Here is a 24,912-nt window from a genome sequence, read left to right on the forward strand (position 1 = left end):
GAAGAGAGCTCAGAAAATCAGAGAAAGGCAATGGCTTCTGGACTTCCACTCACTGCGTGGCGTGAGAATGAATCCCCAGCACTGTCATGACGGGAACCTGCTCAAGCAAGGTCTTCATGGTGCGGGACTGGCCTCCCACCTCTGCTAGTCACCTGTCAGGGCAAGCCGCTGCCGGCCAGAGGGAGCAGCTTCTCACAGGGTGAGAGGAGTTTAAGCTGTAGTTGTCTGGCAGTCACTTTAAAGAAAAAGAAAGGGGCAAAAAGGAGAGTAAAAGAGAATAAAGCATTGCCTTGTCAGAATTTAGGCCAGGGACTCCAGGAGAGACTTACCAGCAGCAGAGACGTGGGAGCAAAGTAGTCCCAGTGGCTACTTGCCTCTTGCACCTAGAGTCTTCTCTAGTGCCCAAAACTTTCCAGTTTTTGTCAGTGACTAAATTAGGCTCTTGGATTCCTAAGTCATAGAAATGACCAATGTACCCAGCAGTCAAACAAGCAACGCTTTATTAAAAGAGGAGATAGATTTATGCATAAGGGAGGTAGCGACAGTAAAGCTAGCCCCCCGAGGGGAGCTGTTCAGGGTTGTTTTTTTTTTTAAGTTTATTTATTTATTTAAATTATTTTTTTACATGCTGTGATGTTGTGGAGTAGTTGAGGGAAAGGAGGAGAGGGGAAGGGGGAAGGAAATAGGGTGGGAGAAGGAGGAAGAGGGGACACGGTTGATGCCTGTGGCACCCCCCTCATTCCTGCAGGGGAGACCAGGGAGCTTCCAGCAGTGTCTTGGTCATTGCTGGGCTGGTTGTGGGAGTTGGGGGGGCATGGCTGAGGCCCTCTTCCCCTCACTGCCCCGGCTTGGGAGAGGCCAAGGCACTACCTGAGGCAGCTTGGTGGTCATCGCTGGGCTGCTTGCATGTGTCGGGAGGCATGGCTGAGGCCTCCAGCCCTCCCCTCTCCTTGGCTTGGTAGCCCAAGGGATTTCCTGTCCCTCTAGATTTTATAGGTGTTCTTTGGTGATGTGAGACCTTTACTAGTCAATATCAAACTTTGTCTCTGGTCTGTGAGTATTTTGTATTTTCTTCCAGTTCAGTGTTGGATTATTTGCTGTTCCCACCACTTAAAAACTCTGCACGGGAACTAATTTGTTGTCTTTTGCTTACCTCTAAAATGGGGGAACTTCCTATGGGGACCAGCACTTGAACTCTGTGGTTGAGCTAAATCATTGCTTTGCTGCCGATTCCCTGGGGAAGGCTTTTTGTGCAGCTCAGTTTTAATGGTTGGCTTTATAGGTACTTCTGGGTCTCATGAGATCTGGTGCACCTGGGTTGTGTAGACACTCTGGTCTGGGCCTGAATCTTTTCATAAAACAGCACCCCATGCAGTTCTGCATTCCTGACCAGTCTCCACTGAGTGGTCCTGCACTGATTGGAGGGCAGATTAGCTTTCCTTGCTGTGCCCCAGTGTTCCCCTGGTGGGCCTGTCTCCCATCCCCCATACTCCAAACACTTCCCATGGGATGGGCTGTGTGCCGGTCCCTGGCAATGACTCACTGGCCTCTGAGTGGCCCCTTTTTTTATAGTTGTTCTGGCTCTTTGCTCCTATGTGGGTCCACGGGAACCCTGTTAGTGGTCTTGCTGGCCTGGGGGCCACCAAGGTCCTCTTCTCCCCTGGAGCCTCCATGCAACTTCACCTGAAGGGCACAGCTGTGGCTTTTGCTAGCTCCTGCTCCATGTGCTCACCAGCTCCAGCCTTGAAGCAGCCAGGGCTCGAAATGGTTGGAGCGGATCTTTCTTTCTCTCATTGTGGCTTCTCCTGCTTTCATGAACTCCATAGATCTCTCTTCCTTTCCCGCTGAGCTCTAGTGACCCCAGCTTTGCTGTTGTTGCTTTTTAATAGTTCTAAATTGGTTGATTTATGGGAGAGAGTGACTCTGGGCACCGTCTATTCCACCATCTTGACCAGAAGCTTTCTGGAGTGCAGCAATTCAGGTCTCTCAGATTGTACAGCTTGTCTGTCAGCTTCACCAGTTTGGCCCTGGGACTACTGTGGGGTGCCTGCTCCACCTGTAACTGCTTTCTCTCCAGCTTGGGCAGACTCTTGTCATCTGTCACCTCCTGCACCCGGCTCTGCACAGTTTCTGAGTCTGGGAAGTCCAAAGTCCATCTGGGGGTAATGACAGTGACCCAAGGGTCTCACATTGCAAGATGGTGGAAGCAGAGAGCACAGAGTGTTCAGGGTCTTTTATAGAGAAAGGAGTTAAGGGGTACAGGCCAGGGTCACTGGGGGTGGTCTGTTCTGTTCTTCCTGGTTCATCACGGTGCTCACTCATTTAGGGCTTCGGTCCTTGCTCCTGCTCAGTAGGTCCAAGATGGTGCTGGTGGTCATCATCATCACCCGAGGAGGGTCATTGTAGGGTCACCTTGAAGCTTTGTGCTCATGCGGCAATTCCTAAAGGGGTCTTAAGGTTAATCTGTAACTTAATTTTTACAATTATAGTAAACAAGCCTTGGGGAGCGGTTTTGCACCTCCGTAAATATCTGTTTCCTCTCTTCTCTCAGTCTATTTTATCAGGGCAGCCCATGGGGTAATCATGGGAATCACGTTCCCTGGAGGTCTCATGACTGAGGAATGGAAAAGTAACAAAGTGTCCTCTGCAGAGAAAATGGAGTCAGTTTGGTTCACAGGCTTAGCCTTACTCTGTTTCAATGCCACTTCCCAAAATGAGTTTGTGCTCGTGCAGCTTGCGGGGCCACAGGTGCACGTGTCATGTGCAGCCTCTGGTGCCCAGTGCTGGGCTGGACACCACGTGGTCCTGCCAACCTCCCTGTGGGGTCTAGAATCCCAACAGCGAAGCCTCATCAGAGGAAGGCTCTGCCTCGGGCAACTGCAGTTGCCTGACAGGAAAAAGGTAGGGACTAGGAACCTCTCAGAGTGCCAGTCCCACGCACGCCGCACCGCACTGCAGTGTCCAGACAGTGCCTGCCACCACCTCAGCTGTGCTGGTGAAGCCAGTGGCAGCCTTGGGCTCAGCTCCCCTACTGGGCAGAAGCCCTTGCCGAGGCCGGTGCTGGTCACAGCCACTGACTGTGTTGAATACTCTTCCTTTTTAAAAGTTCTTTGTTATGCAAGTAATGTGTGCTCATTGTTGAAAAATTGGAAAACACAAATAGGCAAAACAACAAAACTATGTGATGAGTTTGATTAAATTCCAGAGTGTGCCACTCCCTGGAGAGAACAACTAATAGGCCAGACCTGGAGAAGCCCGATGGAGCCGGGCAGCTGGGTTCACACCCGACACCACTGTTCACCAGCTGTGCAAGCTTTGGGAAGTTGCTTGCTCTCTCTGTGTCTCCATCTCCTCCCCAGCAAGACAGGGACATCAATGTCATTCACCAATAGGAGAGTCCCAGGCATTGATGAATTGACACATGTAAAGTGCTTAGAACAGTCTGGCAGAGAGCACTGGGCAAGGCTTGATCTAGTTATGCATACGTGCTTAAAATTTTTTATTATGGAAACTTTCAAACATATGCAAAAGCAGAAAGATGATACACCAAGCATCACACCCTGTCACCTGCACGTGCAATTCAATTCATGCCCATCTTGTTTCATCTGTTTTCCAACCCTTTCCTCTACCCCAAGATAATTTTGAAGCAAATCCCAGACATCATATGATTCTACCAGGAAATATTTTATTGTGCATTTCTAAAAAAAGGACTCTCTCCCTCTCCCCCTTCTCTCATAACCTATTATTACTCTTGAAAATTTCAACCACAGTTCCTTAATATCCAGCATCCATTCAGAGTGCACACTTTCCCAATTGCCTCATACATTTTGTTTTTTGCAGTTTCTTTTTGATTGCTCTACCCCTTAAATCTGTTTTAATCTTCTAGCTCCTACTCTATCTCTCTCTTCTGTTCTTGCATTTATTTGTTGAAACTAAGTCGTTTGTCCTTTAGAGTTTCCCAAGTTCTGGATTTTGCTGATTGCATTTTGTGCCACATATTTTAAACTTAAATGAAACTATTATATTTGTTGCAGATGGGAATTCAGTCCAAAAATGCAGAATGCCACATATGCAACTTAATTTTTCCTTGAGTGGTTTCAATTCCATTTTGAGCACCCCAATCCACTGCAGCTGTGTGGGGTTCTTTCTTCCCTATTCCCAGATTTCCCAGGGCACCAGGAGGTGAGTTTGGGGGTTACCTGTGTATCTGGCACCTGCTCAGCCATCCACATCTGACTGCAGAGCCACATGCATAACCAAGAGGTACCCGGGTGATCTTGCATCTGTTAGCTCACATCAGGTTTATACATCAGCCCTTTGCAGGAGCCTCCTTATTTTTGTTTTATACGTGAGGAAACTGGGATTTGCGTCAGTTAAGTGACTTGAATAACTGTTGGCAGAAGTCAAGAGCACCTTCAAGATGATGGGAGGTGAAGGGCCATGTCCCCGAGGGCAGCTGGAGGACAGGAGGCTCCCCTGACCCCATGCTCTAGTAGAACTGCTCTGGTCAATCCTCCAGAGACTTGTCACTTCCAAGTCCTCATCTTGAGTGACCCATCAGACATCAATGCCATTGTTATACTTTCCTCATTGGAAGCTTTTGCCACATGGCTTCTGGGAAACTGTCCTTACCCAGTTGTCCCCCTGCTCCTTCTCACTCTCCGTCCTCCCTAAATTTGGGGAGACCCCTGGGCTCAGTCCCTGCACATCTCTGCACCTTGCCCATCTTTGGTGACTTCCTTGCCCCTGATGGTCCCCCATTCATTGCTGCAGCCCTCGCCACTCCCAGGATGCTGGCCTCGTCTGTCACATGGGATCCACAACACCTTCCCTTGGTTTCTAAAGAGGTCTCAGGGTTACCTCTTTGAAACCACACTCCTGAGCTTCTCCACAGACTTCCCCACCTTAGGACGTGGCAACTCCAGCCTTTCCACTGCTGGAGCAAATCCTTGCCTCTTTCTCACGGCCAGATCTGACCATTGATGAATCACAAAGTAGTCTGTAGCCAGCATTCTTCACCTGGCCCAGTCACCTCCCACTGTCTCGTGTCAGCATGGCAGCCTTTTAGAGGGATCTCCTGGCTCCTGCCCTTGCCCCTTTGTAATAAAGCTGAGTGGCTCTGCGCAAAACCTCCTCTCTCACTCTGAGTAAGAGCCAAAGATGCTCAGTGGCCTGTAGGGCCCCATGTCATCTGTCCTCACTTTCTGCCTCTCTCCCCTGTTCACCCCGCTCCATCTGCACAAGTTCCTGGCTCTTCCATGAACTTCCAAGCACGGCCTCGGCTCACTGTCCTCCCTGCCCAGAATGCTCCTCCTCACCTCCATGATGTCACCACTCAAACGTCATCTTCCAGGTGGGCCCTTCCAGGCCTGGGTGTTCCCTGTCCTGGCCTGGCTTCAAGGCACTTGGCGTTTGTCACCAGCATCTCAGCTATCTACTGCTGTGGGAAAAACTGCCCCAAATGGAACAGCTTCCAGCAGCGGTGATGTGTGTTCCTCAGTTGGCTGCTTCCACATGGTGTCAGCTGGAGTCACCCATGCAGTGGCAGTCGGCTGGGGCTGGTGCTGGCTGTCACCTGGGCACCTCTCTCTGTCCACATGGCCTCCCAGGCTCTTTATGTGGCAGCTGCAAGCCCTTGTATGGCTAAGCCCACAGGTGCCAAAACATCACTTCTGCTGCCTTCTGTTGGCCAGAGCAATTCCCAGGGCCAGTCCAGAATCAAGGAGACAACACTAGACCCCACCTCTTGTTGAGGGAAGCAGCCAAGTCACTCTGCAGGAGGGTGGCCGTGTTTGTGATGGCCAACTCCTCCACCTGACACAGGATACATTCTCCCACTGAATTGCCATCTGTCTGCTCCGCTGGAACACAGTGAGGGCAGAGCTTCTGAGTGTCTCAGGTGCTCCACCCCAGCACTTAGGACACAGCACAGTTGTGTTAAGTGACATTGGAGGATTGCTCTGAAGCCACATAGCCAATATCTAATCACAGTCTGCCTCTTCAGAGCGTGGCAACCTTGGAGACATTATTTTGGCTCTAAACCTCAGTTTCCCTATCTGTGAGATGGGACAATAACAGTAATGCCAATTCCACACAATCAGAAAAAGATTACAGATATAGCACAACAAATAACGAGCACAGTACGGGGCCCATCTGAGCCCTCTGCAACTGTTAGCACCTCCCCTCCCCTCCCCATCCATCTGCACAAGGCCCTGACTTCTGACCTGGGCTCTGCCTCTGACTAGGACTTTGGGGATCCCTCCTAGGACATCTTCCTGGCTATCACCGCACTCCCTGCTTTTTCCCTTGATCTTGACCTTGGCTTTGACTTTCTCTGTATGCAGGGGCAGCTCATTGTCTCCCTGTGCAGCTTCTCCGGACTCTCTACCCCTCCACTCCGTGGCCCAGGGTTTCTCCTTGAGCCAATAAACTGGAACTCCCCATGTTTGTCTCTGTCTTTTATTTCAATGATAACTGCAATAAATGGGAAAATACCTAAATAAATGACAATGGGTCTGTTTATTCAATAATGTAATGACACCATAGTCTGCTCTAATATAAACGAAATAATTTGTGGTGGAAACAGTAGACAATTTTGTCAACTTGCCACAAAGTTGGGGTCAGCAAAACATCCCTCTTCTCATAAGCCTTCCTGGCCCCTCAAGTCCTTCCCCTGTTACCAACCACGCCTGAAATGCTGGCTGAGCCAGGGCTGGTTGGACAAATGAACCCAAAGAGTCTTCATTTTAAGGACACATCACTTCTCCACAATTCTCTGGCCAAATCTTTGTGGTGGGAGGGAGTCAAGGATCTCCTCTGCCCCTCAAGGCCAGCCTTTCGCTCCAGGTCCTGTCCTGGGCCTCCAATTCCCTCACCCCATTCTTATATGGAACCTGTCCAGCAAGCAGAGATGCACACCCTCCTTGAAAAGCAGTAATGGTTTCTCAAAAATAAAGCCTCTCTTCCTGTTACATAACCAACCAGGCCCTGGGTCAGTCATAGCCCCCAATTGTAGTACATCTATTGTCAAAACCCAAATCCTACGTCTCTGTGGATCTGCACAGACAAAGCAGGCTGGCCACTTGCCCCAGGTCATAGGGTCCAGAGGTGAGCCCAGGGCAAAGCTAGACCCAGATCAGTGGGTTGAATGGTGGCCCCCAAAAGTCACGTCTTGTCAAAACTTCAGAATGTGACCTTATTTGGCATAAGGGTCTTTGCAGATGTAATTAAGATAAGACTCTTGAGATGAATCGTCTTGATTTAGGGTGGGCCTAAATCCAATGACCAGTGTCTTTATAAGAAAAGGGGAAGATACACAAACACAGAGGAGACCCAGAGGGAAGGTGGCCATTGTAAGCAGGGGCAGAGATGAGAGCAAAGCTGGCACAAGCCAAGGAATGTAGGATCCACCAGAAGCTGGAAGGAGCAAGGAAGCCTCCCCCTAGAGACTTGAAGGGGTGAAGTCTTGCTGACACCTGGACTTTGGACTTCTGTCCTCTGAAACTGGGAGAGAGTACATATCTTTTGTTTTAAGCTGCCCAGTTGGTGATCACTTGTTACAGCAGTCACAAATACGAATACACCTGGTTACCCTGCAATGTGGTAAAGTAGGTCAGAGAAAGCCCAGGGCCAGCACAACTGGGCCAGCAGCCCTCAGTCCAGCCGCATCAGCGGTCTGGCTGCATGCTGTCCGGGATACTGCTGGAAAGCGGCCTGCAAGGGGGAGGCAACCAAGACTGGAGGGCGGGCCCTGGAGCCAGGGCAGAGTCCTGGCCCTGCAGGCCTCTGGACCAGCTGAGCACAGGTGTCCACAGCACCACAGTGAACTTCAAGGGAGGCACTCCACAGGGAGGTTTTGTGAGGGTCAGATTCATCTTGGAAAAATGCAACTCATACATCTGGGAAGAAATAATACAAAGCATAAGTAGGATATAAGCAGGAAGTGCCATGGCTCAGGAGCAGGGGAGGGGACTGGAACCCTCAGGGCAGCTGATGGAGCTAGCCGGGCGTGAAGGGGTTCAGCTAGGAGGATGTTTGTGCAGCCTCCCTGACCATTTGGTTTCAGAGGGGAGCAAGAGGCTGGGGACTTGGATGTTTGGGAACCCCTGAGCCAAGTTTACAGGAACAGCCCAGTCTAGGCAGAGGCTGAGGTCTCTGCTTCCCAGTATGTGTGACAGTGGCCGGGGGATCCAGTGAAGGGAGGAAAGGAGCACCCCACCCACCCACCCACACTTGGCCCTGTCCGCTGCTGCCCAGGCTGGCCTTCACCCTCCCCTCTCTCAAAACCTCCCTGGGCCTGTGTCCTGGGGAGGACATGGAGCAGGCAGAGGGATCTTGTACAATTCCAGAGATAATGCTGGCCTCAGAGCCAGGAGACCGTGTGCACATCTTGGCTGTGCCGCTCAGATGTCCACAAAATGAGGATGGAAACTTATTTTCCCTTCCTTCCTTTCAAGTAATTCATGTCCTTTGTGGATATTTTAGAAAGTACAAACAAAATGAAAAAATTTTAAATCACTCACAGTCCCACTAACCACTGCAAATATTTTCTTAGCCATGTCGTCACTATATTTTCCATGTATATTGCATATAAAAAACGTGTTTTTACAAAACCAGCCTCACATTACACACACAGCTCTCTGCTTTTATCACATAATGATATCAGGTCGTATCTCAAGGGCATCTTTTGGTGCCAGTGAATATGGCTGTACAGCAGTGGTTTTAAAAGTCAGGATTATTGAGGTATAGTTATCATACCATAAAATTCACCCCTTTTAGTGCTTAGTTCTATGAGTTTGATGATCATAGTCCTGTAACGCCCACCACAGTCAAGAGAGAGAACATTCCATCTCCCCCAAATTCCTTCTTGGCCTTGTGCAGTCAACTCCTGCTCTGACCCACAGCCCCTGCCAATCACTGGTCTGTTTTCTGTCCTATGGTTCTGCCATTTCCAAATTGTCGTATAAATGGGATCCTAACATATGTAGCTTCCACTATGCAGCTTACTGCATTGAAGACTCACGCAAGCTGTCATAGGGCCAGTTCCTCGCATCTTGGTGCCACTTAGTGCTCCACGGAGGGGATGCACTGGTGTGTAAAGCCAGCCCCCAGCTGAAGAACATGTGGGGTGTTTACAGTTTTTAGTGGTATTAGTAAAACTCTACAAAATCATTTGTTTTTGGCGGCTGTCTCCTATGGGGATCCAAACTCTTGACCTTGGTGTTATAACTCAGTGCTCTAACCAACCGAGCTAACCAGCCAGATCCCCTGAGAGTGGCAAACCCAGCCCTTTATTCTGCTCCTTCTCCAGTGATACATCCTGGGCTGTCTCACTCAGACATACACACACCACACACATCACACTCGGCAACCCAGAGCAAATGCTCCATCTCGGAGACAAAAGGTCATCTCATGAGCAGAACATGTTCCCAACTGCCACACTCCCCGCTATGGCAGGCCACCTCTCCCCAGCATATAGGGCACACCTCGTCCTGCTGACCAGGCGAATTTCTCTCTCTCACATCCCCTCTGGCCAGGCTTCATGCTGACTTCCTGGGCCCCATGTGGTTTGCAGCAACCACTCAGAGGGCCTGGCCGATTTCTTCCAGTGTCACTTGGACGAAATTCCTTGCACAAACATTTTTGCACAGTTGTTCAATGTTTTAAGTTTTAAAAACGGCCTCTGCCTCCCCAGGAGAGAACAAGGACTCTGAGGGGAGTCCAGGTGCCCTGGCAGAAGACAGGGGACATTAAGAGGAAAAGAAATGGTTTTAGTGGATAGACAGCTGAAGGGACCAGCTCTGGGGACTTTTGGGTAGAACTACTCCCTGAGGAGGGCAGGAGCAAACCCACAGGTGGAGAACATAGGCTCTGACCTTAGGAGTCTCCCGTCTATGCTGGCATGAGGAGAGGGTGGGGAGACAGGGGTCACACCTCAGGCCTCCTCGCTGCGGTGTGTGGGTCTCAAGGTCCAGGAAGCTCTAAAGGCCTGGAGGGGAGGACAGGTAGTTGCGAGGCTGGGAGGTGGTGGTGGGTGGTCAAGAGGACACCTTGGCTGAGCCACCTGCCTCCTTCCCCTCAGCCTATGCCCTGAGCCCACCGAAGAGGATGGTAAAGGGTTGGAGCATAGGCTGGTGTACTGGGCTGCAGGAGTCTGGGGCTCAAGACTGAAGAGGGAAAAGAGGATGGATCAGTGACGAGGAGAGGATGGGAAAAGGTGTTACATGACCCAGCCTGTGCCAGGCTAGTCTGAGCAGGGCTAGGCTGCTCTAACAGATTCAAATGTAGTACATCAAATAGGATAGGTCTTCCCAACTTGATCGATAGATTCAATGTAGTCTCAGTCTTGGAAAAGGAATTGCTGGGTCGACGTATGTGATTTAGTTTTCATTTCATTGGATACGGTTGCCAGATTCGCTTCCAAAAAGTCCCTCCTGCAAACGTCCGATTCTCTCACACTGTCAACATGTACAAACAATTATTTAAATGTCTGGTAATCTGACAGGTGCAGATATTCTCATTTCAATTTGTGCTTCTCTAATGACTGTATAACCTGGGCCCTCCAGTCATACATTGCTGGACTAGGATTCCTTCTGAGAGTCACCTACTTGTGTTTTTTTTTGCCAGTTTTCCCTTAGATCACTGTGTTTTTCTTATTTACCTGCAGACAATTTTGTATTTATGAGAATTAGTCTTAATTTCAACATATGTCACAATTTTTCCCGGTTTGTCTTTTGACTTTAATTTTTAAACACATTTTAAATTTGTGTGAAGTCCAGTTTATCATTTTTTTCCTTTAGCGGATCCAAGTTTATTGAGATACTTGAATCATAAAAACATTCATCGACTTTTTTCCAGTATGTTTTTCATTTCTTTTTTAGATTTAAATGCCCGATCCATCTGGAATTTATCTTGGTGTTAAGGGCTGAGGGAGGGCGCCAATTTCTATTTTTCCAAGTGGCCGGCCAGTTGTCACAACGCCACTCGACTGGAAAACCTTCCCAGTGTGTTTGCAGCGGCCGCTATACCCGCGCATTCGAAACCCGCGTGTCTGCCGCGCTCCGCGGACCGGTCGGCGCCCCTCTCTGCGTTTCCCTGAACCAGCCCCGGGCGCAGGAGGAGCAGACAGGGCCGGCGCGCGGCCTCCCGGCCGAGGAGAAGCCCCCCGACCTCCCCTCCACCCGCCGCCGCCAGCGGAGCCCGACGGCCCGTTTCCGCCAAGGTGATTTAAATAGAAGGCGTGTCATCCAGTGCTATTTGCATAGAGGCGGGGCAGAGCCCGGGACCGCCGCGGCGCGCCCACGGCCCTAGGGGCGAGTCCCACTGAGAGGCTCATTTGCATAGGGTGGGGCCTGGCTTGGAGCCCGCGCGCCACTTCCTCTTCCAGCTGGCTTCCTTCCGGCTCCCGCTCGCCTTCCTTCCGGTTTCCGCCCTCCTTCCTTCGACTTCCGCTCGCCTTCCTTCGGCTTTTGCCGGCGTTACCCGCGATCGTGGCCCTGATGCTCCCGAAACGGCGGCTAGCGCGGGCCGGGTCCCCGGACGGCGGTGCTATCTCCTCAGCGCCCTCGTCGGCGCGCTTCCCCGGCGTCGCCATCTACCTGGCGGAGCCGCGCATGGGCCGCAGCCGCCGGGCCTTCCTCACACGCCTGGGACGATCCAAAGGCTTCCGCATCCTCGACGCCTGCAGGTGCGCTGCCCGGCACGGCAGGCCAGTGTTCAGGGTGGGGCCGCAGAGGCAGCTTCGTGGGGACGGTGGAGGAGGCCGGCCACCTTATTTCGCATGCCGGCGAGGCCCCCTAGTGCTGCAGGTGGGATAACTGGCACGCCTCCCACGGGGCAGCGGCACCTGCACATTGGACTCCAAGTTAGTTCTGGCACCTCATGGTTGTGTGACCTCTCCTTGGCCCTCTGTTTCGTTTTCTGTAAAGAGTGCTATTAATTAGGGCAGGGAGTGCTCTACAGGATCACTGTGAGAATCAAAGCCAGAGGTTGTTGTGTTTTTTTCTTTTTAAGGATGACCGGTAAGGAGAGCTTAATCCTTGACTTGGTGTTGTCAGCACTAAGCTCTCCCGAGTGAGCTAACCGGCCATCCCTATATAGGGATCCAAACCCATGGCCTTGGTGTTATCAGCACCACATTCTCCCAAGTGAGCCACAGGCCGGCCCTGCCAGAGGCTTTTAAAGAGCCATACAGGGGTTGTAGGAGTATTTACAAAGTGACCTTCTGCCTTGGGTCAGTTCCCTGTCGCCCTGTGAGCCAGACTGACTTCTCAGGAGGCTCAGACTCTGTGGGCTCCCCTGTCCTTAGGCCTGAGGAAGTAACTTGACTTGGGCTCTCCCATAGGGAGGGAACCAAGAGGAGCAAAACTTGCCCATACAGAGACTCCGCCTAGAGTAAGAGAGCTGGGGGTTCCCATAGGGTTGAGTTTGGGAGAGCCAGTGTCTTCCTCTGCCTTTTTTTTTTTTTTTTTTTAAATGTACTTAATTAAATATCACCAGGGGTTGGTAGTGTGCCAGGACCTCCCAGGAGAGGATGATCGTAGCAGTTTAGAGTGTGGGGGCACTGTCTGTTTTTACAACAACACTGTCTATTTTTATCCTCCAAGGTAGGTAGAGGAGGAAATCAAAGTATAGATACTTTCCTTCCCCAAATCATGCAGCAAGTATATGGCAGAGCGGGGGTTCAGACCCAAGCAGTCAGGCTTGAGCATCTGTGCTTAAACCCAGCACTTAGACAAAGACTGTCTACCCCTGCCTTTCAGGAACTCCTTTATCTGAGATGGACAGGGAGACAAGTTAACACAGAGCCAGCTGGGCTCATGAGCACAGCTCAAGCAAAAGCCACAGTCCTGAGGGTGCTTAGGGGTGGAGGTGTTCCTTCCCTGTGGGAGGGGCTGGGAAGGTTTTCTGGAGGATCTGACATTTGAAGAACAAATGGACAGTCACAGTGCAGGGGACACCAATAGCAGAGGCTTGGAGGTGTGGAGCCAGATAGGGCTCAGGACCTCACCTCACCTCCTCCCTCTGCCCAGCTCTGAGGTGACACATGTGGTGATGGAGCACACTTCGGCGGAGGAGGCTGCACGCTGGCAGGAGCACAGCTTGATGGCTGCTCCCCCAGGCTGCACCCACCCGGCTCTGCTGGATGTAAGCTGGTTCACTGAGAGCATGGCAGCTGGGCAGCCTGTCCCGGTGGAGCACCGGCACCGCCTGAAGGTGAGCGGGAGAGGATTAGTGTTGGAGAAAGCCCTGGTACAGGCTGTAGCTCAGCTGGGACTGGTGACATGGCAGCAGTGCTTCAGGTTCTTCAGAGGAGGTAGGCAGTGAGGGCTCTGCCCAGACCACCAGAGGGCCCTGAGAAGCCAGTAAAAGGGCCACGATAGGGACGGGGTGGGCAAGGCCATCCCAGTTTCTGTTCTTACCACTGGTGCAGGTTCTCTAGGGGTCCACTTATTTTAGGCATTGTAGGCCCTTCTTCCTCACCAAGTAGCCGATACTGTGAAACCAAGTAACATGACCCACGGGTCAGCAGGACCTGTCCTCAGGATGCTGTAGGGTTCATGGCCTCTGCTCTACCTCAGTGGGTCCCAGTGGGGACACATACGTGAGCTCAGGAGCCATGCTGCCTTCATTAGAGTTCTGGTTCTGCCTGGGAGCCATGAGGCGTGGGGCAAGGCCCCAACCCTCCAGGCCTGAGCATCCCTAGCCCACTTGATTGTGAGGATCTGGGGAGATGGAGTCCATGCAGCATGTGCAGCTGTGAGAAGAGTGCTCCATAAGGCAGCCAGTGTTAACTCCTGCTGATCTGGCCTCAAGAGTCCCATCCTCAGACTGTCCTGCAGGGTAGTGCCTCCCTCTGCTCCTGATCAGAGTTGGCCACCTCTGTTCTGTGAGCTGCAGAGGTGAACGCCCCAGGAGAGGCAAGGCTCCGGTGCTGCCTGGCTCTCGTGCCAGCCCTGCAGCCTCACATTGATCTGTCATTGCCTATCCCAAGGTGGCTGAGCCCACGAAGGGGCCTCCAAGCCCTGCATGGATGCTGCCCTATGCCTGCCAGCGCCCCACGCCCGTCACACACCACAATACCAGCTTCTCGGTGAGCCACTGCTGTGAGCATGGTCCCAGCCCTGGGAACAGGAGGACGGGGGTGGCAGCCGGCAGATTGGGGCCAAGCGCCCTGCCCACCCTGCCTCTTACCAGGGCCCTTCCCTGCAGGAGGCTCTGGAGACACTGGCGGAGGCAGCGGGCTTTGAAGGCAGCGAGTGCCGCCTCCTTTCCTTCTGCAGAGCAGCCTCTGTGCTCAGGGCCCTTCCCGGCCCTGTTACAGCCCTGAGCCAGCTGCAGGGGCTGCCCCATTTTGGAGAACACTCTTGCAGGGTTGTCCAGGTAGGTGTTCACCATACTGAGCAGGGTGGGGTGGGGAGACCTTAGGCCTGGTAAGACAGCAGGGGCCTGGTGATCAGAGGCCAGCTTGGAGGGACAGACAGACGTGGGTGCAGATGCTGCTACAAGGCCCCAGCAAGCCACCTTCTGCACTCGGATTCCTCCTTTGTAAATCACCCACCTACCTCAGGGCACTGAAGACTCAGTGAAGGGAGCTGCAAGGGCCATGGCAGGGCTGCGGGCTGGCATTATCATCAGTCCCAAACCACCCTGGACGGTGGAAGAAAGCCCTCTGAGTACAAGCATCTCTTTTGAAAATACAAAGTAATTGGTCATCTGACGTATTGAGTTGTCCTTCTGTGCACTTTTATTGTGAGAATACGTAGTGCCAAAAGATGCTTTTAAATGAGGTCATATGAATACACTCACATTTTGAAAAGCAAATGTTTGTATATCCTGGGGCTTGATGTTCGTCTGAGAGATGATCCATGTTTCCCAGCACCCAGCTGTTGTAACTACAGACCCCGAGGGGCTCTGGGGCTGTAGCTCCCACCCCCCAGTTGTGTGGCAGCGCTTGGGTCACCTCCCTGGGTACAGTCTTCATTTCCAAGTCCTACCAGACCCTGCCAGGACAGAGCCCCTCTCTGCAGGGTGCTGACCCTAACTCCCTGTCCCCTCTCTCTGTGGCCCCTCAGGCTTAGACTCTTGTTTTGTCTCCCCCCCAGGAGCTGCTGGAGCATGGAGCTTGTGAGGAGGTGGAGAGAGTCCGGTGTTCAGAGAGGTACCAGACCATGAAGGTGCGCGGAGGGCGGGGGGGGGGGGCGGGGACCCCAGCAGGTGCACACAGCCCCTCAGCCCTCTGCCGGGAAGAACAGCATAGTCCTCACCTTGTAAAGGGAAGCTAGTGGGGGTGGCTGACCCCATCCATTCGTGAGAGAATGTCTTGCCAAGGAAGTGGCAGCTAAGCTGATACCTGCTATGTATAAGGCTGCCAAGTGGAGACAGGCAGGGGAGAGTCTTGTTTTGAGCACAGGGAATTTTCTAGATTACTCAGCACCATCTGTTCTTATTGGACTGTTTTTGATGGAATATTCTCAAGTATATTGCCTGTTGTGGCACCTTAGAGGACACTGAACAAAACACGGCCTTTTCTTGGCTATCACGGGGACACTGTGAGCTGCTTACACCTGCACTATCTCATCTTGATCCTGTGTGTGTTTCCTGGTGTTGTCGGCCTGCCTGTCTCCACAGCGCAACTTCCCTCTGTCTGCTAAGGAAATGCCATCCGAGCTCTTCTGGATGCCTTGGTTGTACCTGCACTGACACCCTTTCCGCCACCTAGTTTTGTAGCTGGAGCTTGTCAGAGCAGTGGGAGGGTGGGCCACTGGTGCTGCAGGAGGTTGCACAGAACGTTGTCAGGATTGGCAGGGAGGGCTTCCAAGAGGGAGACTTGAGTGATGTGTGAGGGACAGCTGGGCTCAAACAGGTAGAGAACGGGGCAAGGGGCATTGGTGGGGACAGCGGGGCCAGATGAGCAGGACCACTGCTGTAAGTGTGGGGCGAGGGGCCTTGGGGAGGTGGGAAGGCCATACTGGGTGAGCAGACGCAGGGATGGGGATGAAATGACCTTGAAGTTGAGGAGGTTAGTGAGTGGTGTCGGTCCCACCAAGGGTTTCCTGGGCAGAGGAGGGAGAGGTGCTGAGAGACATCTCCCTCCTCCACCTTGCCCTACCTCCTGGGTACCCCAAAGTCCCAGAAGGCATCCAGGGTGGCAGAAAATTAGTAAGTAGAAGTTGTTTTTTAAAAAACAACATAATTGGGTTAATCTCAGTATTTTTTAGTTGGGATTCTCATGGTTACAAGTGACAGGGACCCACCTAATACTCTTGGTTCAGAGAATCAAAGAGAGGATGGGCCAATCCTGAACAGAGGGGACCTGGGCCAGGGGGCTTGAGTCCCACCAGGCCGCCCTCCCTCCTCCCTGCCTGTCTGCCAGCAGCTTCGGTGGCTTCATCATCTCTTGCCATCCATCCGCTTCCTCCGTCGGCAGGACACAAGGCCACAAGGTGCCTCTGACAGCCCTCGGGCGCCTCCACCCCTGCACTGGCTTGACCTCAGTCTCAGTGCCAAAGTTCCTGGGGAGGGACTAAGTGGCCAGCCCCGGGCAGGTGACATGCTTGGCCGGGGCACACCCTGTGTGGGGGAGATGCATGTGAGAGCGGTGCCCCCAGTTCTTCTGCCAAAACCACTCTCTCGTTTGTTAGCTCCTCCCTGCTGTTTAAGGAGAACCACAGAAATAAGTTCCAGCTGCTGTTGGTTGGGAGTGACCTGGCTTTCCTAGTGAATTAAGAGCCCATCGTGCTGGTTTGTCAGGGGGACTATTTTGGCTGTGTTGGAACCACAGGCTAGAGCTGTATAAGTTCTGGGGAGAGACCTTTTATAGAGGAGAGGGCAGGTAGCTCCCCAGAGTCTTTTGGCAAGTGGCGAGTGGCCGCAGAGCCCCCAAGTCCAGCTTCGGGCACGCTGTGGCTCCTGGGGCTGCAGCAAGGCATGTGTGGGTTCAGCCCCAGTGAGGGGGGTGGGTAGGCACCGCTCCAGGTTTGCATCCTTGTGTGTGGCCTCAGGCAGGTTGCTTAAATTCGCAAAACGCAAGGGGGATGGCACCTCCTAGGTGCACAATGACTTCACGAGGCAGCGCTGCCACGTCCAGCTATGACACCCCCTACCCAGAGCCACGTCCTCATCTGCATCTCGCCATGAGAGCTTTGCTCCTGACTGTGTTGTGTTTTTTCCTCTGCACAGCTCTTCACCCAAATCTTTGGGGTCGGCGTGAGGACTGCTGACCGGTGGTACCAGGAAGGGCTGCGAACCCTGGATGACCTCCAAGGACAGCCCCAGAGACTGACCAAGCAGCAGAGAGCAGGTGAGCCTTCCAGAGAGGCCTGGGCCCTGGGCTTCCCCAAAGCCCCTGGATCTGAAAATTTCCTTCACCCTGCAGCCCTCAGCACTGACACACAGAACGTGCTGGTTCCCTGGACGACAGGGAACAGGGGTGGTGCAAAGGGGTCTGGGTGGCAGGCCAGCCATCCTTGTTTGGTGGGCTCCTAGGGCCTCTATCCAATGGATTCAAGATCTATTGCAGCCCTGCCTCAGTGAACAGTGATGGTCACAGCAACTGCTGTGACATTCTGGGCCTTATGTCATTGCCTCCTGGTTAGACTTTGACCTGGGACTAGGGACAGCCTGGGCTTCAGCACATCTGCCACCCCAGCCTATTGACCAGTCTGTATGGAGGGGGCCTGCAGGGGGAGGTGACACCGTGTAGTGGGAAGAACATGAGCTTTAAAGCTTGTTTTTTTGTTTGTTTGTTTGTTTGTTTTTTTAAGATGACTGGTGAGGGGATCTTAACCCTTGGCTTGGTGTTGTCAGTACCACGCTCAGCCAGTGAGCGAACCAGCCATCCCTTTATAGGATCCGAACCCACAGCCTTGGTGTTATCAGCACTGCACTCTCCCAAGTGAGCCGTGGGCCGGCCCTCTTTAGAGCTTGTTTGGGTGCTGTCTGGCATTCACCATGTAGATGACCATGGCCCTGAGACTTAACCTGTCTGAGCCTCAGTTACGTTTACTGTAGAGTGGAGAAGGGATGGCAGCATGGAGTTCCGTGAGCTCCTCTGGCAGGTGCCCAGCAGATGCTCTGTTCCCTCCATGTGGCCTGCCTGGCCACTGCAGCCGTACTGTCTGCGACCTCCCCTAAGTTGAGGGCTTGGCTGAAGGAGCCCCCCAGCCCAGCAGGCACTGCTGGCTCACTGCTTCTTTCCCTGGGCTTCTGCCTAGTGCAGAAGGGAGTGAGACCCGCAGCACTGGCTCCCTGCCATGGCCTCGCCCCATGACCAGGGCTGGCAGGGACGGCCAGCAGCGTTTGCATGAGCTCACTCTGCCGGGCGCTGCTGTTCCTCCCATTGAACCCGCCCTTAGCTGCATGTGAGCATGAAAGGCGCCTCTTGAGAAGCGAGGAGACAGCAGTAGGCTAAAGCGAGGTGTTCCTCGTGGCAGAGCCATTTTCACATCTCACTGCTGCCTGGTCCCATTTATAGATGGGAAAACTGAGGCATCAGAAGGGACGGTCTGTTCTGACCATGTCAGCATCACTGTCCTTATATTTGGCTGTAGTGTCATTTTGTAAGATGTTACCTTTGCAGAGAGCTGGGTAGAGGGCACATGGGGATCTCTCTTCTTTCAACTGTATATGAATCTACAATCATCTCAAAAGTTTAGCATTTGAAAGGGCAGATGGGATAGTGTTGTGCTTAGACTGGGATGCCATTCTGCTCCATGCTCCAGCCTCTTGCTCCTCGGAGGCCTCTCCCTGTCCTGCAGCCATGGGCCCCAGGTGACCTCCTTGTGCTGGTGAGGGACAGGCCGGGTGAGTCAGGAGAGCCGGCACTGCCCACAGGTCTCCAGCACTACCGAGACCTGAGCACCCCAATCTGGCTGCCTGATGTGGAGGCCCTGCAGCAAGTAGTGGAGGTAGCCGTGGTGCAGGCCCTGCCCGGGGCCACCATCACACTGACTGGCAGCTTCCGGAGGTAAGGGGGGCTAATGTGCCCTTCTTGCTTGGCTTCAGACCCTTCCCCAGTGAAGGGACCTGAGGTGGGGACACTGAGATGGGCCTTCCCACTCACTGGAAGGGACATGCCCTTGACTTGGGGCCAGAGAGTCAAACTGGTCCCCTCAGGGGGAATTCGCAGGGCCATGATGTGGACTTCCTCATCACCCACCCCGAGGAGGGCCGGGAGGCAGGGCTGCTGACCAGCGTGATGTGCCGCCTTCAGAGCCAGGTGAGTGGCTGCTGACTGTGCCATCGCGCCCAGCCTCCTGCTCTCCACACCATGGTGGTCCCGCCCATGCTTGCCTCTCGCCATAGGGCCTTGTCCTATACCACCAGCACCAGCACAGCCACTGTGGGTCCCCTGCCAAGCGGGCCCGGCACAGCCACACCATGGATGCCTTTGAGAGGAGTTTTTGCATTTTCCGCCTGCCTCAACCCCCGGAGACGACTGTGGGGGATGCCCCTAGGCCCTGCCCAGCCTGGAAGGCTGTGAGGGTGGACCTGGTGGTTGTGCCCATCAGCCAGTTCCCCTTTGCTCTACTTGGCTGGACTGGCTCCAAGGTAGGGTGCGTGCTGCTGGGTGCGTGGGCTGGGGCTGGGCCAACCCTGCTGAGGACAGCTGCTTCCCCCCAGCTTTTTGAGCGGGAGCTGCGCCGCTTCAGCCGGAAGGAGAAGGGGCTGTGGCTGAACAGCCACGGGCTGTTTGACCCTGAGCAGGTATGTCGCTGGGGACTGGGGCAGGAAGCACCTCCACAGCCTGCTCCCTGGCCCACAATCTGAAACGGCCCCACACCCCTCCAGCCTAGAACCCACAGGGCCTGAATCTGGGCCTCAACACCCCCATCCTGGCCTTCAAGAGTACATCCACCTCGGCACCCCTTCCTGGCATGGTGGCCCTGGGCATGGGCCTCTCCCCATAGGGCCTTGTCCTATACCACCAGCACCAGCACAGCCACTGCGGGTCCCCTGCCCAGCACAGTCAGCAGCCACTCACCATCCACTGAAGCCCCCGTTCCTCTTCCAGAAGGTGTTCTTCCACGTGACTTCAGAGGAAGACATCTTCAAACACCTGGGCCTCGAGTACCTTCCCCCAGAGCAGAGAAACGCCTGACCTGCCTGCCAGCCCCTACTTCCACTCTTAGGAAATGAGAGGCTGCCCCAGACCCTTGTCCACTGAACATTTCCAGGCAGATGTTCTGCCACCTCACGTCACCCCTCCTGAGCCGGCGTGCCCTCACCAGCATGCTGCAGGGCATTGGCTAGGCGGGGGCCGTCAGCTGTGTCATCCTGAGTTAGCTTTCAGCCTCCCCATGCCTCTGGGTCCTGTCTTGGACAGGATCTGAGCGGTGCCCACTTCATGGAGCTGTGGCAAACCCAGTGGTCGTGAGTGGCCCTGCCTGATGCATGTCTGTTCAGTCGAATTGTAGCTACTGTGACTCCTGCAGGCTCCCTACACCCCCACTCAGAAGTGCCCTGCGTTTGAGCCATAAGGTGGATGCTGTGTTTCATGCCTGTGAGGAGTCCACTCAGGGTGTAAGGGTATGCCACTGGCATCCAGGGAGGGGCTGTGAGGAAGAGGACTTTGGGTGCTGGGGCCTCAGGACTGCAGCCCCCAGCCTGGCGTCCTGCTTCTGCCTTGAAGGACTGCTCTCAGCACATTCTTAAACACAGGGCACCTCCTGCTGCTCTTGCTCAGAGCCCTCCAGCAGTTCCAAACCCAGTCCCTGCCAGCCGCATCTGCACTCTGCCTCTGCCCACTGGTCCAAGCCCTTCTGGCTCACTGCTTTCCCACTTTATGTGCCCCAGGCCCCACATGCCCGGTTCCAAGGGCTGGACATGCGGGTCACACACCCGGTAATGTGCCGGCTGTAAGGCCTCACCCTCACCAGCTCAGCCACCTGGAGTGACTCCCCCCACATTCCCCTCCCCCGTCAGGTCTTGAATCAGAAGTCACCCATCCGGTGAGGACTTCCCAGAACTGTCACCACTTAAACAGTATTTTTTAAATGCCATGCAGAAAAATAAAGTGCCATTCAGTAAAATTGACTCATTCCTCTTAGCCACCACTGTCAGGATGCAGGAGGTCCCGCCCCAGACACATCCCCCACAGTGTCCTGTTGTGCTCACATGTTCCCCAGCCCTGACTTGCTCCTCCGTTCTCTGTCCCTGTGGTTTTGCCTTCTCTGGAATATCACATATGTGGAACCAAACCATATGGAACATTTTGACCAGCCTCTCTTCCTCAGTATAATGCTCTGAGCTTTGTGCAGTGGTTGAGCGTGTCCGCAGTCTGTTCCTCTTTGTTGCTGTGCAGCACTCCAGGCCAAGGCCACTCCAGCTTATCTGTTCAGCTACAGGAGAATGTTTGGGTTGTTTCCAGGTTTGGTGATTATGCATAGAGCTGCTGTAGACACACATGTACAGGCTTTTGTGTAGACACGAATTTTCATTTCTCGGATAAATAGCAAGGTGTAGGACTATTGGGTCATATGGTAAGTATAAGTTTATAAGAAAGAGCCCAATTGTTGTCCAGAGGCCTGTGTCATTTTGCAGTCCATCAGCAACAAGCCACCCATGTGAGTTAAACAGTTTCCCAGTAGCCTAAATTAATGCCTGATTAATATTACATTGTATGGAGATACTATATTTTATTTATCAGTTCATCAGTTGATGGACATTTGGGTTGTTTTCACTTTTTGGTCATAATGCTACTGTGGACATGTTTTAATTTCTTTTGGGAGTAGAATTGTTGAGTCATTTGGTAACCTCTATATTTAACTTTTTGAGGAACTGCCAGACTTTTCCAAAACAGCTGCATCATTTTATATTCCCACGAGCAATGTATGAAGATTCCAATTTCTTCACATCCTTACCAATACTTGTTGTAGTCTGTCTTTTTAATTATAGCCATCCTAGTGAAGGTAACATGGTATTTCTTTGTGGCTGATTTTAATTTCCCTAATAACTAGCAATGTTAAGCATCTTTTCACGTGCTAATTGACTATTTCTTCTCAGGTCCTTTGTCCATTTTTGAACTGGGTTATTTGTCTTTTTACTGTTGAGTTATAAGAGCTCTTTATGTATTCTGCATACTAGACTCATCAGATACATGACTTGCAAATATTTTCTTCCATTCTGTGGGTTGTCTTTACTTTCTTAATGGTGTCTTATAAGCTCAAAAGTTTTTAATTTCATAAAGTCCAATTTGTTTTTTTCTTCAGTTGCTTGTGCTTTTGGTGTCATACTTAAGAAATCATTTCCATGGTGAAGGTTTACCCCAAGTTTTCTTCTAAAAGTTTTATAGTTTTTGCTTTTACATTTGTTATCGATACATCTTGAATTAATTTTTATATAGGTGTGAGCAGATAGGGGTCCAACTTCACTGTTTTGCATGTAGAGATCCAGTTGTCCTAGCACCATTTGTTAACTATTCTTTCTCCATTGAATTCTTTTGGCACCCTTGTCAAAAATCAATTAACCAAAATGTGAGAATTTTTTTCTTGGACTGTCAATTCTACTCGATTGATCTATGTGTCTACCTTATGACAGTACCATGCTGTCTTGATTACTGTAATTTTTGGAAATTGGGGAGTGTGAGTCCTCCAACTTTGTTCCTTTTTGAAATTTTTTTGGCTATTCTGGGTCCCTTGATTTTCCATATGAATTTTAGGTTCACCTTGCAATTTATGCAAAGAAGGGACTTTGATAGAGATTGCATTGACTCTAGATCAGTCTGGGGAGTACTGCCAATTTTACTTAACAATATTGTCTTCTGATCCATAAACGTGGAGTATCTTTCCATTTATTTAGATCTCCTTTAGTTTCTTTCAACAACGGCTTATAGTTTTTAGAGTGTAAGTTTGATACTTCATTTAAATTTATTCCAAAATATTTTATTTTTTTGATGTTATATTAAATAGAATTGTTTTAATTTCATTTTCAGATTATTCATTGCTAGTATATAGAAATACAGTTGATTTCTGTATTCCTGGAACCTTGCTGAACTCTCATTTATTAGTTCTAATAGTCTTGGTGGATTCCTTCAGATTTTCTTCTTTTTAAAATTTTTTATTATTTCTCCTTAGGATTTTCTTGGACAAGGTGATGCCATCTGTGAAGAGAAATAGTTTTATTTCTTCCTTTCCAGTCTGGATGCATTTATTTCTTTTTCTTGCCTAATTGCTCTGGCTAAAACCTCAACTTCAGTGCAGTGTTGAGTAGAAGTGGGACATGCCTTGTCGTTTTCCTCATCTCAGCCTTTCACTGTTAAGTATGTTCTTAGCTGTGGGTTTTCATAGAAGCCCTTTATTAGGTTGAGGAGGTTCCCTTCTATTCCTAGTTTGCTGAGTGCTTTTATCATGAGGGGTGTTGGATTTTGTAAAATGTATTTTCTGCATCTATTGAGATGACCATGTTTTTTTAAGGACAAAATACTCTGTTGGTGGGTGTATTACATTAATTGACTCAGACGTTGAAACAACACAGCATTCCTGGCATGAAGTCTTTTTTTTAAAATTTATTTTATTTATTGAACCAAAATCGATTATACATATTTTGGGGGGGTGAACATTGAGATATGTTGATTAAGTCAATATTACTAGCATATATATTGTTACAAATAATAATTATTCTTTATGCCCCTGGTCCAGTCTCTCCCCTTCCCCCATTCCCTCCCCCTCCCCCCTTTAATTGCCCTAGATTTCTTCTCTCCTTCTGAAAGAATAATGGTTACTCTGTTAATTTGTTGCCTAGATGATCTGTCCAATACTGATAAGTGTGATCAGGTCCTCCAATATTATCATAGAGCAGATGCTTCTTCTGTCACTCTAAAATGAGTTTTGTGGAAACAGACATCCTCTTCTTTTCTTTGTCTCTGCTGCTGACTCTTCTTGTGTGAATGCACTCCAGTGGTTGGCGGACCATCTGCGTGGTGGTTGTGGCGTCCATGGTTATTGTGGTGGCTGTGGTGGGCTACCCATGTGGAGGTGCTGTTTTTGGTATGCTCCTTGGCACTGGCGGTATGCCTGGTTGTGGGTGTGTTTGGTCCCCTTCTCCGTGCCTTGGGTCCCCAGGCGGACCCCAAGGTGCTGGCACGGTGTGCCTGGTTAAGGGGAGGGCAGTCTGGTCCTCTTCTCCATGCCTTGGTTATCCAGATGAGCCCCAAGGTGCTGGCGTTTTGTGCCTAGTGTGGGAGGAGGGTCCGGTCCCTGGCTCTATACCTCAGGTCACTGGGTGGGACCTGAGGCACTGGCTTGGTGTGCCTGGTTGTGGAAGAGAGGTCCAGTCCCCTTCTCCATGCCTCGGGTCCCCAGGTGGGCCCCAAGGCACTGGCGCAGTGTGCCTGGTTGTGGGAGAGAGGTCTGGTTCCCTTCTTGCCTCGGGTCCCCAGGTGGTCCCTGAGGTGCTGACGTGGTGTGCCTTGTTGTGGGAGGAGGGTCCAGTTCCTGGCTCCATGCCTCGGGTCACTGGGTGGGACCCAAAGCACTGGCTTGGTGTGCCTGGTTATGGGAGGAGAATCCAGTCCCCTTCTCCATGCCTCAGGTCCCTGGGTGGGCCCCGAGGCACTGGCGTTGTGTGCCTGGTTGTGGGAGGAGGGTCCGGTTCCTGGCTCCATGCTTCGAGTCACTGGGCGGGACCCAAGGCGCTGGCTTGGTGTGCCTGGTTGTGGGAGGGTGGTCCAGTCCCCTATTCCATGTCCCAAGTCCTTGGGTGGGCTCCGAGGTGCTGGCATGTTGTGCCTGGTTGTGGGAGAGAGGTCCGGTCCCCTTCTTCATGCCCTGGGTCCCTGGGTGGGCTCCAAGGTGCTGGCATGTTGTGCCTGGTTGTGGGAGGGTGGTCCGGTCCCCAGCTCCATGTCTGGCGTAAATTCTGTCGCTTATGGGATATATTCGTTTTTCTGTTGTTGCTAGGCTATGTTTGCTA

General features: G+C 51.9%; 1 protein-coding gene across 4 annotated transcripts; it reads left to right on the forward strand.

Moving 5' to 3' along the window:
* The first annotated feature begins 11,436 nt into the window (after positions 1–11,436).
* On the forward strand, positions 11,437–21,092 carry POLM (DNA polymerase mu). Of its 4 annotated transcripts, none has more exons than XM_063086887.1 (11): positions 11,437–11,686; positions 13,032–13,215; positions 13,994–14,092; positions 14,212–14,382; positions 15,105–15,176; positions 17,182–17,302; positions 18,835–18,967; positions 19,117–19,219; positions 19,306–19,551; positions 19,624–19,707; positions 20,015–21,090. In XM_063086887.1, the coding sequence occupies exons 1-11, from the start codon at positions 11,499–11,501 to the stop codon at positions 20,099–20,101; spliced, it is 1,488 nt and encodes a 495-aa protein (XP_062942957.1). In that variant the 5' UTR covers positions 11,437–11,498; the 3' UTR covers positions 20,102–21,090. The 4 variants fall into 4 exon arrangements, with proteins under 4 accessions (XP_062942957.1, XP_062942958.1, XP_062942959.1 ...); XM_063086888.1 differs by having other exon boundaries at positions 19,610–19,707; positions 20,015–20,100; XM_063086889.1 differs by lacking the exon at positions 18,835–18,967 and having other exon boundaries at positions 19,095–19,219; positions 20,015–21,092.
* The last annotated feature ends 3,820 nt before the right edge of the window (positions 21,093–24,912 follow it).

This window comes from Cynocephalus volans, chromosome 2, assembly GCF_027409185.1.
Source record: "Cynocephalus volans isolate mCynVol1 chromosome 2, mCynVol1.pri, whole genome shotgun sequence".
In the NCBI taxonomy this organism is placed as follows: domain Eukaryota; kingdom Metazoa; phylum Chordata; class Mammalia; order Dermoptera; family Cynocephalidae; genus Cynocephalus; species Cynocephalus volans.

What these genes read in the sequence shown, in the direction of transcription:
- POLM (XM_063086887.1), top strand. Translation starts at nt 11,499, where the DNA reads ATGCTCCCGAAACGGCGGCTAGCGCGGGCCGGGTCCCCGGACGGCGGT. An exon ending in AGAGGTACCAGACCATGAAG is followed by an intron (nt 15,177 to 17,181) that starts GTGCGCGGAGGG and finishes TCCTCTGCACAG; the next exon opens with CTCTTCACCCAAATCTTTGG. An exon ending in TGTGCCGCCTTCAGAGCCAG is followed by an intron (nt 19,220 to 19,305) that starts GTGAGTGGCTGC and finishes CTCTCGCCATAG; the next exon opens with GGCCTTGTCCTATACCACCA.